Genomic DNA, 19,551 nt, shown 5'->3' on the forward strand with positions numbered 1-19,551 from the left:
ACCTAGGACTAACAAGCTTGGCTTTGCATCCCAAAGGAGTGTGGAGTTACTCAAAAATAACTTCATACTTTAAACAAATGTTATTTCACAAAATAATTTTGAAATTTCATAGTTCTTCCTCCACCAAAACAACTAGTGGCATAGCAAATATAAAGCTGGCCTGATTTTTAAGAAATGCTGTTCATCCATAACGTGCAGCAAAATGGGGGCTCCACCCTGCAGGTGCTGTGCTCTCTGGCCTGACTTGGCAAACCTCTTAACATTAAGCATGCAAGGAGGCCCATTGCAACCACGTGCTTTGCTAGATCAGGGCCAGAATGCTCAGTAACTTGTAGGATTGAAACCAAAGAGTTACATGCTCAGCAAGTCTGGAAAAAACAAACAAACAAACAAACAAACCAAAACAAACAAAACAGGCCAAAAGCAAGTAAAATACACATATTCTGCTGCACCCCCATACATTATATTAAAAAAATAATAACAACAACAACAACCAACCAAAATGGTCATTTGCAAGAAATCCAAAGAGAGGGCACAGGTCTGGGATGGGTAAAAACACTGACATCACTAATACAGAACGATCAGAGACCCAAATTCAAAGCATGGATAGACCCATTTAAGTAGAAGAATGAGTTAAATAAAAGTAAAATGGGCAAGTACAAATGATCTGGCAGAGCTTGGAGGAACAGAATTTAAAACAAATAAATAAAAATTCATCCAGAAGAACATTTTTTACCTGTATATATTGTTTCTGTATCTCTGATGTCTTGTTGCTTATTTTATTCAAGCAACAGGCAGCAGGAACCATTAAATGGAAGCACAGATTTTGGCACTCACTGGTAGCCCTGTCTTGGCTCTCCTCTTGTCCCCAGATTGAGTGTCCACAGCATTCCAAACACAAAGTAAATACTAAATAGGAAAAATGTAATAAAAAATTAAATAGGTTGACAGTGCCTAGCCATGAAAAGTTAAAAACTTGCAGGAGGAACCAGGATCTATCCAACAATAGTAGAACCAGACCTACAAGACACACCTGCTTGGACCAGGGGGAGTGATTACAATACAGGAGGCCTTGTTTGCTTGGGTCTTGCCAAACCTTTTGTACAGCATAGTAACTGAGGGAAAGAGAGATGAAAGACCGATTCCGCCAGAGCAAAAAAACATCTATACAAAATACCAGACTTTTCATGCTTCTGCTGCAAAACAGTGGGATGCTCTTCCCACATATATCAGGAAATAGGCACCCAAAGTCATATGCTGAGTAGGAGACAGCAGACTTTTGGTCTTGTTCACCTCCAGAATGAGATATTTTAATATCTTCACAATTGGAACTCCCCAAGCCACTGGTAAGAAGGCTCCCTGAAACAAACAACTCTCCAAGTGATATACCAACAGCTCCACACCACCTGTTCTCAGCTGGGCTGCAAAGACAGTCTTCATCTTGCCAGAGAGACCTGGGACCAAGGCAATGGTGAAAGAAGGAGTCCGTTACTGCAGGCAATAATTCCCCAGGCACAATTGCCACTGTTAGGAAGTGGATGGCATGTGGAGATAAGAATCTTGGTGATCCACAGTTCATGTGGATTCTAGTTCGGACCTCTTTTTGGAGACAAACTGAGGTACTCATTTCAGGATGTGAAGGTTGCTCCCTGATTCCTTGCGGACTTCTAAATAAACAAATTAGATGCTTGTGAACCTCTTCTCTGGGTGGAATGGAATGAGGATGTGAATGTTTTGCAGATGATGCACAATGAGCAGGACTATGTCTCTTTTCCCCAGGACTTGGGGCAGCGAGGAGAGGAAAATACAAGGGAGAGGTGGAAGTTCTTGACCCAGAGGGTCTCAGAAAATAAAGGAGAGAAGCCTGCTGTTGGAGGCAGTTTCTTTCCATTGATTGAGACAAACCAGAAGCTTCCTCCTTGTTGCCACCCTCTGTTGAGGGGAAAGATAGTCAGAATTCTTGGTGAGGCTGGTATTTGTTGGTCCGACCTCTTCCCCTGTAGCCAGGGAAGTGAACAGACTGGTTTACCGGATACCTGTATCTATACCTGCCAGGTCTATATGAGGAAAGAGGATACCTGACACCCTTGTTAGGCCTGTTGGCGGCACGGGAGGAGTTAGAGGCCTGAGGTTTTTTGCGATCTCCTGGTATAACTGTACTCTTCGAAAGATCCTTTAAGGCCTGGTCTAAGGTTTCCCCAAAGAGATGACCGCCATCATAAGGAAGGCCAACAAGTTTGAGTCTGGCTGAAAGTTCTCCACCTGTTAAGGGACAGAGCCAGAGGGCTCTCCTAGCCACCGTGAGAGTTGCTATGTTATGGGCAGCCAGGTGGAGGGAATCCTGGGCTGCATCATGAAGATAGCAGGATGCCAGGTCACAAAGGGTGCACACCTTGCGAGATGACCTAGAAACAGGCCTCTTAGAGTGGGGCAATAATTTCCTTAGCCATTCCACCAGTGACCTAGCTGCATACAGGGAGTAAATGGAGACTGAAAGCTGGATGGTAGCAAATTCATAGGCACTCTTAAGAGCCTCATCTACCTTACGTTCTAAAGGGTCCGTGAGAACAGTTTCTCCCTCAACAGGACATGAAGATTTAGTGAAGAGAGATGCTATTACAGAATCAACTCTTGGTGCAGAGGCCCACAGCTTACCTTTCTCAGCTGGAAGTTTGTAAAGCTTAGCCAGATGAGTAGGTAATATAAACTGAGCATCTGGAGCCTGCCAGATGTTTTTAATTAAGGCACTGATGGATGGGTGAAGGGGAATGGTATCATCTGGTTTCTCCTCCACAAGATGGGGCAATTTCCTTGAGCCACTTCGTGAGGTATAACGTTTTAGCCTGAGTTGCTTCATAAAATATTTGCACAGATAGGGTAGATCCTCAATCAGGAATCTTCGAGATGAGTCTGTTTCACCAGGTGTTTCCTCAGGCTCGGAGGATACCAATTTCCCTTCCTCAATGAAGTCAGAGGAGACTCGGGTAACCTTGGTAGAGGATCTCCCCTTTACTTCCATCAGGGATTTGCTGGATGAATGTGGTTCATATGGCCCTTCCTCAGGCTCAGAGGACATCACTTCCCCTTCCTCAAAGGAGTCATTTATGAAAGGAATCAGGGACATTGCTTGCACTGAATTCCCTATAGCTGATAATCCTCTATACTCTCTGCCATTCATCTTCGCTTCCTTTGGAGCTGTAGGAGCTGAAGTAAAAGGAACTGCTTTTGTGTAAGGTGGAGCTGTGAAAGCTCTTTGTAAAGTCACTGGTCTGCTAATCTTGACAGGGAGTGCTTGGGAAGCAGAAGGAGTCTTCACAAATGCCTTAGTGATAAGAGAGGCATGGTCTGGCAAAAAAGTGGGAGGCAAGGTCACATCTTCCACAGATAATCTTGAAGCAGAGAGGGAGGAATAGGAGGAGAATTTCCTACCTCCCATGCAGACTTCTGTGCTGCTGAAATAACTCCTTCAAAAGAGCAGCTGACAGGCATTAAGAAGCAGAGTCCCGGATCGCTGAATGGCTCAGAGGTTCCTGGACAACCGAGACAAACTGGACTCATAAAAGTAGCTTGCGAAGGATGATCACAATGGGAACACTGCTTGCCTTTCCTCTCTTGCTGGTCCATTCTGATTAACTTCATAGACGTTGAGGAGAAGCAGCACGAGGAGTAGCGTGCAACCTATTCCCAGTGAAGCAGAGAAGACTGGGGAGAAGACAAGGCAGTACTACAAGTAATGATGGCACAGTGCTATATGCAACATGATTGGTGCTGCTACCTGCCACACAAGCAAAGCAAGGAACTACCTTTCTCTCCAGACAGATGTATTACAAGGGTACACAAACTTGCAGTGTAAAGTCAATGTTATATCACCCCAAATCAAATAATAAATATTACTTATCATACAAGTATTAATAGACACCCACTATATGGCACTCATTTAGCAACTGAATGCCAGTCCTTGAGAAACAAGACATCCTTTTCACATGGAAAGTAATTTGGTGCACAGAGTTTTGTTCAAGTGCACAATCTTTCTAAAGACTTGTCCCATATAGCACCATGGAAAAGCACTTTATAAAGAAAAGTATTATAAATCCTATTTTACCAATGGAGACACTGAGGCATAGGGAGGTGGAGTGATTTAGCCATGATGGACTTGTCTTTACAGGGAGACAAATAAGGTGTGTCCTTAACTCTTTGAATTAGCTTGCTCAAGTTAACTAACACAAGTTAAAAATCTTAGTGCCTCCAAGGAAATCTGTAGTTTTCACACAAGTTAGCAGGTCAGGTTAAATCCTAGGCTCCCCCACAGTCTAACTCAACTTGCTAACATGGATGAAGACTAAAAATTGCATTGGCTTCACTAGGATTTTACCTTGTGTTAGTTAACTCGAGTAAGCGAACAAAGAGCTAAGGACACACGTTTTTGGTTAGTGAAGAGACACCCTATTTCATAGGCAGAACCAGGAACAGAACGCAGGCCTCTTTATTTCCAATCCAATGCTCTAGCTACTGGACCATGCTGCCGCCCAGCTTTCTTCCCTCCCTTCTAGCAGCAAACATAGTCACGTTTTGCAAAGAAAGGCTGTATCTACAATAGGAAAGTTAGGAAGAAACATGGACTCATGATGGAAACTGTAGTTAGAGCCACAAAATTTGCTGTTGTTTCTACCCTTTGCTGCAGAATTATACCACAGAATCCAGGGACTGCGAGGCAGAATTTAGGACCAGACTGCTACGGAATACATAGGGCAATGGCTCTCGTGGATATGGGTACGGTCATCACGCTACTGAGAGCGGGGTTAGATGATACTGAAGTAAAAACGTCCAAGTTTTGTTTCCACTACAGCTCCACTGTTGCAAACATTGGTGGAGAATTAAGAAGCCCAATTTTCCTAGTGTAAACAAGGATCAAAGGGAAAAGCATTTCCTATTCCGTTATAAATCAGGTTTAGGCCTTTAAAGCACTAAGGAAATTTTGCAAAAGTTTCCTAGAGTTGCTAAAACTATTTTATAGTTTAAAAAAACATCATCTAATCCTTCTCAGAGCAGGGCTCATTATCCCAGCTGAAGGAGGCTGCATCTAGGCTCCTCTTACTCTGCAGCTGAACACCACCTCCTGGCTCCTAGTGCCAGTTGTGCTCCCCTTCTGTATGCTGGGAGCCTTCCTGTTTTCTATTCTGTGCAACACTGAGTGCCCATGGTGGGGCTGGGGGAAATGAGGGAGGGGAATGTGGGAGTGAGGGGAGGGGAATGTGGGAGGGTGGGGAGGGGAATGAGATGGAGAAAAAGGGAATAGGTGAATCGCGGGGGGAAGCAGGAACCCAGCATGTGGCATCCCCTCAGCAGTAGCTGGGGTTCCCCTGTTAAGCAGGCCCATCGAACCTTTACTCTGACAAGCCCTACCCACCTACACCTGGTGCACAGAGTGTCTCTGGAATATCAGGGCAGTTCACAGTCTGTTCCTTGTAAGTCCCAGGCCTTCTTCTCAGGCCCTGGCTGTAGCTGTAGGGATGCTGTGGGTTGGACACTTGCTCTGGTGGTGGCCACACGCTCTCAGGCGCTAAGTGGTAGGACCCTTCTTCCCAGTGTCACCCCTGCCCTGTCGGGGTTACAATCCAAGCCTGGCCTGCAGAGCCTCTTGGCTGAGGCGTCTCCCTGTGCTGGGCCCACTGTCCAGGGTCCCCCTTGCTCTCCCTAGCTGCTCACCACACCCAGCTCCGGACTGCTCCAGCCCCAGCTCCACCACTCTGTCTCAGCATTGCTGCTGCTTCTGCTCTGCCTCCAGCTCCCTGGGCTGCTTCTTTGGCCCCTCTGCCTCTGGTTGCTACAGCTCTGCTCCCAGGACAGGTCTGCTCTGCAGGCTGCTTCTGTGACTCTGCTCCCAGCACTGACCTGCTTCCTGGGCTGCTTTTCTGGCCCCTCTGGCTCTGGTTGCTGCAGCTCTGCTGCCAGGCCAAGTCTGCTCTCTCTGGGCTGTGGCTCTAGCCTTGGGGCTGCAGCTCTGCTCCCAGCACAGGGTCTGCTCTCTCTGGGCTGCTTTTCTGGTCCCTCTGGATCTCGCACAGTTCTGCTCCCCAGCTTAGCGTGGGCCCCTGATTTCTCCTTAGTTCGGCCCCACTCTGTCTGACCCAAGTAAATCCAGCTCACCCAGAGGGCGGGACCTCCCGGGCCTCCTGACTCCCTGATTAGCCTGCCCGCCCTGTCATTCAGGCTGACCTGGAGCATTGGCTTCTCCCCATTGTTCCTGGGGCTATCAGTCTCAGGGTCCTGGTTTCCCATAGACGTTCCCCTTTTAGTACTGGAGCTAGCCAACCAAAACACCCCCACTGAATGTTAGTAAGGCGGCACCAGACACCTTACATATAGAGTTAAATGCTGAAACCCTAAAAATCGAATAAACAACCCCAAATCCCTCCAATGGTCCATTAGATATCTAGACATCACTTCTGTATACTGTGGGCATGATCCTCAGCAGGTATAAATCAGCACAGCTTCATGTCCCAATCCAAAGCGTGTACATTATAGACTCCATATTCCACTAGATGGTGCAATGATACAGCTATACAAGTTAGGACACTCTGACTCTCTCATATGAAGAGTTATGTTGGAAACTAGAAGTGTGTGTATGTGCGGGGGTGGGGTTAACACGCTGAAGAGAATGACAAAGCAGATTTGGAGCAGAATAATGCACACTTTGTTTGGATTTTTCTGCATATTATTTATGGCTAGTATACCTCAATATGGTGCTAGTGCAATGATAACTTTCCTTACTTATCTCTGCAACAGAGTGGACTCGAAATGTAGCTGAGTGAATAGCGTATTATAAAATTATTCAAGCTATATGTCAGAAAAAGAGGCCAATCTATGAACTTTTCTTCTTATTTCTCTACCTAATATTCCTCCAGATTGATAAAGGAGCACTTAGTATTTTACTATCCATTCTAGAGTGACTACATTTAACCTGAATTGATAAATAAATAGAAAGTCATCTTTTTTGGACTAATCTGCAGATTTTGCCACATTTTTGGGCCAAAAATACAGTGGCTATAATTTAAGGGTGAGGTTTTCACTAGCTTCTAAGGATTTAGGAGCACTAGTCCCACTGGAAGACAAATCCCACCCTACATTTTTGAAGTGGCTTTTCATCCAGCAAGCTCTCAAGTCCCATATTTATCTCTCGTCTGTCATACTGTGTATGGCTGGAGCCCAGGCTCTAAGCCATACATATGTAAGTCATACAGGGTACATCTACACTGCAAAAAAGACCCATGGCAGGAAGTCTCAGGCTCCCCTCCCTGAGTCAGCTGACCCAGGCCACCTGCTTGTTTTTTTATCCCTGTGCAGACATACCCTCAGAGTCTGGGTCAACTGACTCGGCCTTGAGCTATGGGGCTAAAAATAGCAGCGTAGATGTTTGGGCTTGGGCTGGAGCCTGGGCTACAAGATAGGGGTGCCAACTTTCTAATCACACAAAACCAAATGCCCTTGCCCCATCCGTTCTCAAAGGCCCTGCCCCCATTCACTCCATCCCCCCTTCCCTCCATCGCTCGCTCTCCCCAACCCTTACTTACTTTCACCAGGCGGGGACAGGGGGTAGGGATGCAGCGGGAAGGGGAGGGCTCTGGCTGGAGGTGTGGGCTCCAACATGAGGGGTTCAGGGTGCGGGATGGGGCTCCAGGCTGGGGCAAGGGTACGGGAAGGGGTGAGGGCTCTGGGATGGGGCCAGGGATGAGTGGTTTGGAGTGTACGAGGAGGCTCTGGTCTGAGGGTTTGGAGTGCAGGAGGGGGCTCAGGGCTGGGGCAGGGAGTTCAGAGTGCGGACTTTGGGGTTTACCACAGACAGCTCCCAGTTGGTATCCCAGTGTGGTTAAGGCAGGCTCCCTGCCTGCCCTGGCTCCGCATGGCTCCCAGAAGCGGCAGGCATGTCCGGCTCCTATGCTCAGGGGTGACCCCAGGGGCTCTGTGCGCTGCCCCTGCAGCTCCCACTGGCTGCAGTTCCGGGCCAATGGGAGCTGCAGAGCTGGTGCTTGGTGCAGGGCAGCGCACAGAGCCCCTGTGGCCACCCCTGTGCCTAGGAGCCAGACATGCCTGCTGCTTCCGGGAGCCGTGTGGAGCCAGGGCAGGCAGGGAGCCTGCCTTAGCCCCACTGCACCGCCAACCGGACTTTTAACGGCCCATTCAGCTGTGTTGACCAGATCCACGAGGGTCCTTTTTTGACTGGGTGTTCTGGTCGAAAACTGGATGCCTGGCAACCCTACTCCAAGACCCAACCTCCCCTTACTGGGTTTCAGAGCCCAGGCTCTAGCACAAGCCCGAATATCTACGCTGTATTTTTAGCCCCATAGTGCGAGACTGAGTCAGTTGACCTGGGCTCTGAGGGTATGTCTGCACAGGGATAAAGAAACATGCAGCTGGCCTGCGTCAGCTGACTCATGGAGGCGGGCCTCAGGCTGCAGCCTGAGCTCTGGATTACATTTAAATTAAATACTCGAATTCAATACTTTAAACAAAGAAAAACACAAAAAACTCACCCACCGCAAAACCATGACCTGAAAGCATTCCTACTTCTAACTGTAAGCTTGTAAAGCAACTTTTGAAAGAGACCCTATTCCTACCAACACTTACACACAGGGAATAACTTTACCTATGAGAGTAGTCCCATTGAATTCAAGTGCTTACAGGGTTGGGGCCTTGGTCTTCATTCTTACCATGAAAATGTGAGTTTGGTACTTTTTTCTGCCTGCAACCCCAGGTACAATGAAAACAGAACTCTGGGCATTTAAAATCTGAGCCAATACCTGGGCAATGGTTCTTCAAGTGAAGAAATCCATGTACACTCTTGCACCCAATTTGGAGGAGAAGGGGGAAAAAAGACTGAGTCCGATTTTTATTTTGAAAAGAATTGGAAAATGGAGATTACCTCCGAAACAGCCGAATTCTACTGTGTTTATATGTGCATCACATACCAGCACAACAAACACCCCATGTCAATATAAATAAAAGACTATTTTAAACTGGAAAAATGGAGCAGGTTGTATCCAAATATAGCTGTGATGGACACAGATCACACATACCGGAAACTTTTAAAAGTCATGACAAAAATGTGGCTTAGTTTGTTGCAGTGGCAGGTCAACCCCTAATATCTCATGCGTTGTATTTCTTCAAAACTCTAACCAAGAACCATTATAGAATTATGCTGGAATTGTTCCTCTATTTCCCCCAACAGGAAATAACCAATTGTTTAAAACCTAGACGTGGAACAACTTCAACTAAAAAAAGCAGCAGAGTTTCAGCCAATAAAAAGTTATATCCTGTTTTAAAAAATAGAGCCAAAATATTTTACATTAGTTATCTTTTATAGAGGCTCATTTCTTCCTCTTGAGAAATAAGCCTCTGGGAACTAAAACATTCCCTTTTCAAAATTTTATTCCTTTGTGTATGGTAGCTTATCATCACAGGAACTGATTGTCTGAAGTGTCCTGAGAGGTACTGGATCACTCCTGTGAAGGAAGTAGTATTTTTACAATCCTGGGCATGTTTATTTATGTCTCCATCATGCTGTTGCAGTTGCACAGAAAATAAAGAGCCTGCTTCTTGAGTTTGGGCATGCCAGGTAATACAATATTCAAATGGCTAAAGATCTGACAAAAATAGCTTGGTTTCCCTCCCCCCCTCCCTTTTTTTTTTTTAAACACACTTCTGGAATATAATGATGAGTTCACAAAGCTTCAAGATACCTGGAAAGATTTCCTGGAAATTAAATACACTCTGCTGTGTGTTGGAAAATAAATTAAGCCCCTTAAGTAAAAAAGGGAGAAGATCTAGGATTTTTTCTTTGTTAATTTCTGTTTCCTTTTTCTTGATATTCGTCCTTACCTTTATCTCATCTTGCACCACTTATACAGAACAGTATAGTATAAATCTCATTTTAAATGTACTGCAACAAGGTTGCATGATTGAAAGGACACCATAAACTTGAAGTCTAGTTAATTAAAACAAATGGTAAAAGCAGTTTCAGTTACTGCCTGTGTCTCCCTGTCAATTCTTGTGGTTTCGCAAGTGTATTTTCTAATTTTTAACATTGTTTTACTCTCCCTGTTGCTGCATAAGAGACCCCCACACAAAAACATGGGAAGACAACTTAAGGCCCCAGTCCTGCAAACACTTTCACACAAGCTTAACTTCAAGCAGGAATGTAGTCCCATTTAAGTCAGGATGCAAAGCTAAGTATGTGTTTGCAGGACCAGGGCCTAACTGATCAGGGAAAACAGCAAAACCGACTGCAGAGAGTACTGACAAGTGCACAAAAGTAAAAAACTAAGATAGAAATAAGGACTTTTCTACCCCACAACTACTTAATTCATAGACATCTTAGACGTTTACCTGCCCTTGTACCAAGTAACCATGTTCAAACAGGAGCATGGTTTTTAAACAGATGCTATCCTTGCATATAAATAAAAACAAACATGCCTCAGTTAATATAATAGCTCATGGGTGTCCATGACCCACAATAGTAGTTTAGATTCTTCTTACTCAATTGGTATGATGTCGACTACAGAACTAGATTTTCTTGCACAATGAGAGTACCATTATATTATGCCTTAAATAATAAACAAAATAATGCACGTTCCCTCTCCCCAAACAAATCAATATCCAATACTTTAAGCACTAAAATTATACCGAGCACTAGCACAGATCAGCTTCTGGCCAGAAGTTGCACCTATGCAGTTCCCATGACCCTGCATTGCCTAAATTATTATCCAAGAAGTAAAACCACTAGATCTAAAAGAACAAGTTGGGTACTGGTGTAGTACTATAAGTAACTTGATTTTTTTAAGCACAATTCATTGCTAGGATAAAACCAGGCCGGTCAGCATTTATACCTAATCATCCAGTCATAATGTAAGACAATTCAAAACAATTGTCAGTTTTTGAGCTTGGTCTCAGCCAAATTAGATTTTCTTTTCCTATTAACATTTCTCTTATCCTTTGTTCTAGCTCTATTAACAGAAGAATGATAGGCCATACCCTTCCAGGCATTACTATTGTTATAAAAGTGTTCCCCTGTAGCAATAAGAAACAGATTATAAGCCGTCAGTTTAGCTCTCTTTTCTTGACTGATAAAAGCATACCGAACAATCTCAAATTCTACACAGTTTGGACAGTCTTTATTTTACAGTGTTCAAAGACCAACGTCTGCCGCCACCCCTCTTTCCCCCCAAAACTACATACTCACCCCAGAACTTAGGGTCACAACACAGTTCTCTCCAAAAGATACATACCACATGCGAGGCAGTACCCCAATCCCATAGCATAGGTAAAGACAAAATTTTAGTCTCAACTTTGTCAACCTTGAAGGTTCTCTCTTTTGCTCAAATAATTCAGACCTTTGGAAAAAAATAATTTTGGCATTTTGACTGATGCTATCAAACGAATTTGTTAATGTATTTATATGTACTTCGACAATTAAAATAATTATGAACCCATGGAAGTACGCTAAGTCACCTCACAGAGAGGTGAATTAGAGCAATAGCCACACAAAAAACTTCTGCTATTTTTGAGAATTCAGACACTGACCTCTTTGTCTATCCTATCAACCACTGTAAACTGTGCTGCAATTGTTAGATCTTGGCAACAGCAGGCGGGGTCTAGGCAAAGGAAGAAGATAAAATTGTGAATGTGTCAGTGTGTGAGTTTGATACATTAGCAAACTCTTTACCAAACTGCTAGTTTCCATTGGTCAGCGCATTCTGCAACTATAATCAGCTCTGCCACCCTTTAACTGCTTCCTGAATTTTCATCTCTTCCTTGGCCTCATCTCACATGGATTTTGTGATCTGTGGCCCATCAAGTCAGTAGTTCAGACCCCATCCCACCCCCCAAGAAACTCTCACTTAGCTCTACTTTTCCTCCAAAGGTGTCTCAGGGGCTTGCTCTGCACATATAGAATTATAGGGTCACATTCAGCACCGACTTGTCACCCCGTTGGCTTCACTGGGATTGCACGTGGGGAGTCAGCAATGAATTTGACTCAGTCATTTATCAACTAAAACATCTACCTGGCTTCTGACGAACTGGTCCATGTTTACAAAGAAAGAATTCCCAAAGTGGTGAAAGTTGAGCCTGGTTTTACACATACCCACCAACTAACTAGGTTCAGATTGCACCGACTAAAAGCTAGATTGGGACCAAGCCCACCCCATACATGATCACATTATCCCTCATCAAGGCTATAGGTGTGGGGGCTTGGGAATGCAGGGTCTGCATACTGGCTACTCGCACTCCTCCCAAGCAGATGGGCAGAGAAAGGATGAAAGGCATGGAGCTTTGATTTTGCCCAACCTCCTATTCAACATGCCAGCTACCATGAAGCAGGGGGATTAAGTGAACCACACCCTATAAAAGCCTGCAGTAAATTAACTTTCTCCCCCATGAGCAAAGGGAAGCAGAAAAGGAACCATGACTAAATTTCCTCCCCAGGGTCCCTCCTGGAGCAGTGAACTTGCATTTCTATCCTTACCTAGCCTAAAGGCTCAATGTAGAAATAAATCTTCTGAGACAGCATCATAGGAGCATCCTGTTTATCAATTTAAAATTATGTTGATCCTTAAACTTATCCACGTTTAAACTTAGGATTCTAAACAAATAAATCACTTCAAGGGTTGCCTCCATTTGAGTGAGCTTACGGCAATATTCCATGAGAGGCTGTGAGGGCAACTCACCGACATGCTCACTCTGCTAACAGCCTCCTTAGTGCTTTTGGATGAGAGCGAGAGCAAGATATATATAAAGAGTAACGTAACAGAATGGAAAATCCAAGAATTTTCCATCCCTCTTCTCAAGGGATTGGAGAGACGGGCACGTGAGGGTAAAGTTCCCTACCAATAGGCAGGATAAAATTCTTGCCCCTCTTCAGACTGGAATGTTGCATTAATTTTCTGTTTGATCATCTTCTCTGGGCTGTCATTTCGATCACTGTTAGCTAAGCCTTACTTACAACAGGTAGTACCTATTCACACCAGTAGTATGGGACTACTGGCACGAATAACTACTGCTCACCATGAGTTAGGGTTCCAAAAATCAGTGAAAAACGCAAAATAGTGAAAAAAGCATAATAAAATGACATGACTGGGGAAAAGTGGAAATCACAGTGCCTTTCATTTGACAAACCAAAAAAGTACAGCATTTATACACAATTTTCAAAAATGAAATCCTCTGGCCTGAACCCCAGCCCTGGAACTATGAAGCAGAATATCATCAGTGAGGAAATATCTCTGATACAACAGTCCTTGACAAGGCAGGCTGATTATAAAAATAAAAATATATCCTGTTTGAGCTAATGTGCACACAGAAATCTGATCACTCAGTAACTGGTCTAACAGAAGTGCAGCCAAACAAATTAAACACTGGGCCAAGAACATACATAATTCCATGCTTGGAAAGTTAGAAGTGTTTGAAAACAGAAGATTAGAATGAAAATGTCTTCTCAGCTATGACTGTAGCATCACTATCACAACATTAGGATAAACTGAACAATAAACATAGTTCACATGCTCTTGTTAAACTAGTTATAGAAATGTAAGGTTTCAGTGACATTTGAATGCAAAACCATACTTGTTACATACACTATTGATTTGCTGAGCTATCGTCATGGTAATAATGTAAATAATTGTTTAAAAATAAATTGATATTGCAGACCATCTAAAAGCGTCCCTATTTTTACCTCTAGAGTAACTCAACTAGATGAATGCATATGAAATTGAGGTTATCCATAAAACCATCTAATTGTGGAACCAAAATATTTCACATCTCCTGAGATAGGTCCATCTCAAATAAATATTCTGAATTATGCAGAAGAACCCTGGCCATTAGATGACAACAAATAATTTCACAATAGTCAACAGATTTTGCAGTGTCAGCTTTGAAACAGAGAACAAGGTGTAATTTGAGCCAACTGCAGAGCCTGGAAGCAAGCAGCACAGCTCAAAAAAAAAAAAAAAAAAAGCCAACAATTTACTTCTCACAGATCTCTTTGTGAAGCCTGGTATGACAGCATAACTGGATGACCTGTGTTCCCCCTGACAAGCACATGAGAGACTCACAACATTTCTCAAGCTTCGTAAGTGACATTTTACCAGATGAGAGCCTTTGAAATGCCTTGTCAACACAGACTGGAGAAGAGAGAGTAAAGGGAAGACTAACATCATATACTGCATATGTACATTATTTAAACTACAGTATAATGGAATAATATATAAGCATCTCACTTCTCGCAGCTATATCAAGAAACCATTAGATCAAGACTATCTTTTTAAAAAGCTACTGAATCTAAAAAAGGGTCAGCCATCCCAACAAGAGTTGTGAAAAACTAAAGCAATATTAGTGGCAAAAGACTACAGAATCTATAAAAAGATATTCCTTGCCATTAATTTCTTTTGTTGCTGCTGTTGACTGTATATCAACAGGATATCTGCAAGGCACATATATTGTGGAGGGCCGCTGAGGAAGCAAATATTGATAGTGGTTTTGTTTTTGGAAGATGAAGAATCACATCAGATACTGAAGGCAAAGAAAGTTTGTGGCACAGTGCAAATAAAGACAAAGGGTGAAATCCTGGTGCCACTGAAGTCAGTGGAAGTTTTTGCCACGGACTTCAACAGCTCCAGAATTCTACTCCCACCAGTGAAAGCAGTACTCAAATTTTTATCCATTTTATTAAACTCTTTTAATCTTTCTCTCCCATCAAACCCTAATTTGACAGTAAATCTCACAATTACACTTAAAATCACTAATCTAGCTTCATACATGCTGAGCTCTGAAAATATGAGGACAACAGAAGTAGATTTGGTCCTCCCTGAACTCTGGTCAGTTACAGCTAATCAGTGTTGAGGAATTTCACCAGAAGTTACCTAAGTGTCAGCAATGTACATGTAGTCTTGCAACAAATATAGGCACAGTTTACTTCTTGTACTGACATCTTCTCATGTTGAGTGTGGGATGGGCATAAGGGAGCAAGTTTCACATCCGTGATTCTCATGATGCATTTGCTCCAGCCACGGCCCATCCATGTAAATTAGAACAGTTTTGGGGCTGCTCTAACTTACCCTAGTTGGTGATGATCTCTAAGGGGCCATGCCAGTTATGAAATGGTGTAGCACAGATATGCTCTGACCCCCCCGCCCCCCAACTTGTTTCCTACACCAGGGGGAAGTTGGTGTAGTAGTTGGTTATTTGGGGTTTATGCCAGCTGAGAACTCTTCTGCAATCTGCACTGGAGAAATTCTTGGTTGGCCAGTTAGGGTCACATTTTGCCATCTAAATAGTTTGAAGTGGCTGGAAAAGACAGAAACTGTTCCATGATTCCCTAAATTAATGCAAAACTCCACAGGCCCCCTTAATACCTTGAACATGTGGTATTATTAGGTAAAATAATTCACGTAGCAAAATGGTTTCCTTACATGATAAAAAAAAAATCTGAATTCTCACAGGCTGAATCGAGCTGTGTTTTCATAACTGCTCTACAGCAGTTAATCAAAGGTTTCTATCACAGAACTTTTTTCTGAGATTTAAGGGTGAGCTATTGAGCTGAAACTCACCATAGAATGTCTTATTCCAGGAATAATTTCATTTTTGACATGAAATAAATAAAACCATTGTGCATATTTTGCAAAGTGTGAAAGCAATTGTTGTATACAATGCTAATCTCTAGATTTCAGATCCCAGTGCTACCAACAGACACTGTGGCTGTGCAAGGTCAAGCTTCAACACTCGCCTTGACCAGTGTAGCTCTAATCGCGCCTAGAGGGACCACTCCTAGGGATAAGATCATCAGTCGGTTCTCACAAGGGTTTGTGTGTCTGTGCTCAGTCTAGCAGCACAGGTACCAACCACTGTAGTTATTTGTGTTACAGTGGGCCTCCAAAGACTCCACATCAGGATTGTGTACAGACATATTATGAAAGATCATCTCTTCTCCCAAAACTACAAACTTCATTTAGAAAGATGAAACAAATGGGTGCAGCAGACAACAAAGAGAGTAGGATGGGGAGAATAGGGTAACAGCAATGGGGGCACAGCATTACACAGATTACTTATGTATATAATTTGAATGTTTCAAGGGTGGTTTTTATTTTATTTTAAACAGGAAAGAAAAATAAAATGATAGTTCAGGTGACAGCTGATGTGTCCTCACTACTATACTGACATATTGTATACTTATTAAAAACAAAACAAAATAAATCCTACCACAAAACATACAGGAAATGGTCTTAGACTACCAACTGATTTCAGAAATCACTAAACAAGCCAACATATGGAAGTTACTTTTATTTACTGTGGCCCTTGGTCATATTTTAACTGGGGAACTAGAGATAAACTGTATTTCACACTGATAATCACCTGAGCCCCCAAGTCCCACAGTCCATTTATATTAAAAACAAAAAAGAAAGTTAATTGTATGACACTTAAGTTAGTTATTTTAGTTTGGAAGAGTGAAAAAAAAGCAAATACTTTTACATGAAATGTAAAAGTTATTTTCTTTCTTTTTAACAAAAATTAAAGTTAATGGCTTACATGTACAGTAGTTCTCTACTCCCAGTAAAGACCTACTTTTGTCCAGAGCACAAATATGTTTAAAAATACAGAATGCATGAAGTCAAGCAATTGAAGTTGAGTCTCAGACCAAAAAACCAAACCAAAACATATTTTAGAGCATTCCAGGAAGGATGTTAACGACAATAAAGCCCATTAGGGTTTGATTTAAACTGAAAATCCAGGAATGTCATAATCCTTCAACATTAACCCATGCTGCTGCTAAAGAGTTAGAAAATATAGATCTACAACTGGTGGAGCAGAACAAATCAGCCTAACTCAGGCCCATAATAACTGGAAACTTTTTTTCTCATATCCACAATTCCTCTGTTTGTATAGTTTAAAGCACCATGCAAACCTATAGCGCCACGAAATTAACAAAGCAAATGCATCCCCAAGGGAGTTTCACCACCAATGGGGGAGGAAAACAGGGCCAGGGCAGCATTTATGTCAACAAAGGGAGGATATTGTTGTTACAAAAATTACCATTGTCAACAGTCAAGTAACTTCATAGTCAGCTTTTTATTCATTGAAAGAATTATTGCTATAGATGTAACTGTGCCTGCCAACTGAGACAGTTCCAGCTACAGCAGGGCTGAGCAGATCAGCATCTCTGCTATAGTCCCCTGAACTCCTTACAGGTTCACAGAACCCCCTTAAAAGAGGGGGGGGGCAAGGGAGAGAGAGAGAGAAATTATCCCAAAAGAGACACAAACTTACTCCGAGCCATACTGAGAGCTCCCGCCCAGGGTCCAGCAAGTGATCTCCTCTGGCCAGCATCTCGGAGGTATCACAGTTGTGAGGGGAGAGGCAGACACACCCCACCCCAACCACCCTTTTGGGGTGGCTTGTCTCTTAGCTGCACTTTACTAGGCTAAACAAACTCAGGCTCTTTAGGCTATAATTTCCCCGAGATCCCACCCCCAGAACCCTCTGCACCCTCCGCCGGTGCTGTTAATCCCAGAGCCACGATGCAACTGTAACTAAAAGCCCTTCCATCGCCAAGTGCGACCACCCTGGGGCACCACACTATACTGTACGTCACTACCATTTTCTGTGCACGGGGTGTCGCTTCACCACATACATCTCCCTGTTTTACAACAGCTTTACCCTACGGGGAAGTGGACAAAAGAAGCCTCCCTGAGCTGAATGGAAATCAGGCTGGAAGGGAAGTAGGGATGGGTGAGGATATTTGTTACAGACCTGTTCCCTCCCCCCTGCAGGTCCAATTGGTTTGCTCCTGGTGGAACCCTGTGCAGCTCCCATTGTAACATTTCTTCTTCCCCCTTAGAAGTTCAGAGAGAGCCGCCTGCGGGGAATTAATTGTTCGCTTTACGCCTCACACGATGGGAGGAGGGAATCGAATTAGCCATTCAATGCACCAGCTCCAGAAATGCTGCCCCCTTTCAGATCAGGTGACCCCATTTCTAAGGAAGTTTGCAAAGTAATTAGACTGCTGCGCACAGAGACATACTGTCCATCAAGCCCTGGCCCCGGTTATACTGAAGTAGGAAGAATAGCTGAGTCAGAGACAGAGAAGCTACTCATGAAATCCCAGGCCAATAATAGGACTTTGTACTATTAGAGCCATCCCAAAAGATGACCTGAGAGCATTTCACAAACATTAACCAATTAAGCTGTACAACGACGCTGGGAGGTAAGGAAGTATTTACATTCCCACTGGCTAGGGAAGTATTTCCTAGTTTACAGATGGGGAAACAGGTGCAGAGAGGTAAAAGGACTTGCCAAAGGTCAAATAGGAAGTTTGTGGCCCTTTTATTAGCAGAATATTTACACTCATCATATGAAGCCTAATCTAAATTTGACTGGTTATTTATAGCTTATGGGTTTTGGGTTTTTTTTGTTTTTTTTTTAAATGACTCAGTCACTCAAAAGTTTTGGCACATTTCTAGTCTATAAAAACATTTCCCCTTCTCTGCCTCCCTGAAAATTCATCGTTTCCAGGACTTCCTTCCCATTGCCCAAAGCTCACTTCGTTAATCAATAGCATCCACTGACTGTAATTAAATGTATTCCTTTTCCCTGCCACATCTGGGGATTTCTTTTTCCTGATTTGGATCATTATACCTCCCTAGATTTTCAAAGCCCCTCCTGAATGACTATAATAAATCTGGTAAAACTTCATTTTTGAGCAACCCATTCATATTCACAGTGGCTAGCATCTGTGATCGCTTTTTTCCTCTTAATAAAAAGAAGTAATCTTTTACTAGAAAAGGATATTATGTATTCAAGATCTACATTGGAAGACTGAGACTTTTAGATGGGCAATAGTGTTACTGGAACAGTGTCTAATCTTTTATTATATATGTTTTAAATAATTTCTGAATAATTCACTGTTGCCCCACTTTCCACAAAGTAATATCTTGCAACAGCAGAGATCTCAACATTATAGTTTTCGTGCCAAACACAGATATGTTATGCCTGCCTAAATGTAGAAAGTTTGATATTTCTTCCTAATAAAAGGAGTACTTGTGGCACCTCAGAGACTAACAAATTTATTTGAGCATAAGCTTTCGTGAGCCACTGTAGCTCACGAAAGCTTATGCTCAAATAAATTTGTTAGTCTCTAAGGTGCCACAAGTACTCCTTTTCTTTTTGCGGATACAGACTAACATGGCTGCTACTCTGAAACCTTCCTAATAAAGTTTGTCATCTAAAATGGTACTTTTCTCCCTATCCAGAACAAACACAAATAAAACAAAACAAAATGCTTTACTCATGGACAGCTGTTTTATATGTAAACTTTTACATTAATTCAGAAATTAAATGGGCTAGTACAAGGATAAGAAAAGCAAGCAAGGAGAAATCTATGGCCAGCAGAGTTGAGGACTGTCACAGGGCATGGCTCCACTCCCGCCTTCTCCCCTGCAGAAACTGTATGGACTGCAGTGGTTGTGCATTCACTGTACCCTTTTATTTCATTTATTTTATTTATTTCCC

General features: G+C 43.0%; 1 protein-coding gene and 1 long non-coding RNA gene across 12 annotated transcripts in view; one reads left to right on the forward strand and one right to left on the reverse strand.

Annotated features, from left to right (window-relative positions):
• Nucleotides 1-19,551, forward strand: part of LOC140911684 (uncharacterized) — a 100,772-nt gene that overhangs the window by 58,716 nt on the left and 22,505 nt on the right. The window lies entirely within an intron of this gene.
• Nucleotides 1-19,551, reverse strand: part of TJP2 (tight junction protein 2) — a 94,304-nt gene that overhangs the window by 34,798 nt on the left and 39,955 nt on the right. Inside the window, exon 1 of one of the 9 annotated variants that reach the window (XM_073345174.2) lies at nucleotides 17,794-17,815. The exons of 6 other annotated variants lie outside the window; for them this stretch is intronic. Coding sequence is in view for 1 of the 3 variants with exons in the window: in XM_073345171.2 (XP_073201272.2) it covers nucleotides 737-1,891 (1,155 nt within the window). In the remaining 2 variants the exon portion in view is untranslated. Of the gene's footprint in view, nucleotides 1-736; nucleotides 1,942-11,577; nucleotides 11,599-17,793; nucleotides 17,816-19,551 lie in introns of those variants that run through there. 2 more of the 9 variants (XM_073345177.2, XM_073345171.2) reach the window with 2 other exon arrangements.

Source organism: Lepidochelys kempii, chromosome 5 (genome assembly GCF_965140285.1).
Source record: "Lepidochelys kempii isolate rLepKem1 chromosome 5, rLepKem1.hap1, whole genome shotgun sequence".
Lineage (NCBI taxonomy): Eukaryota > Metazoa > Chordata > Testudines > Cheloniidae > Lepidochelys > Lepidochelys kempii.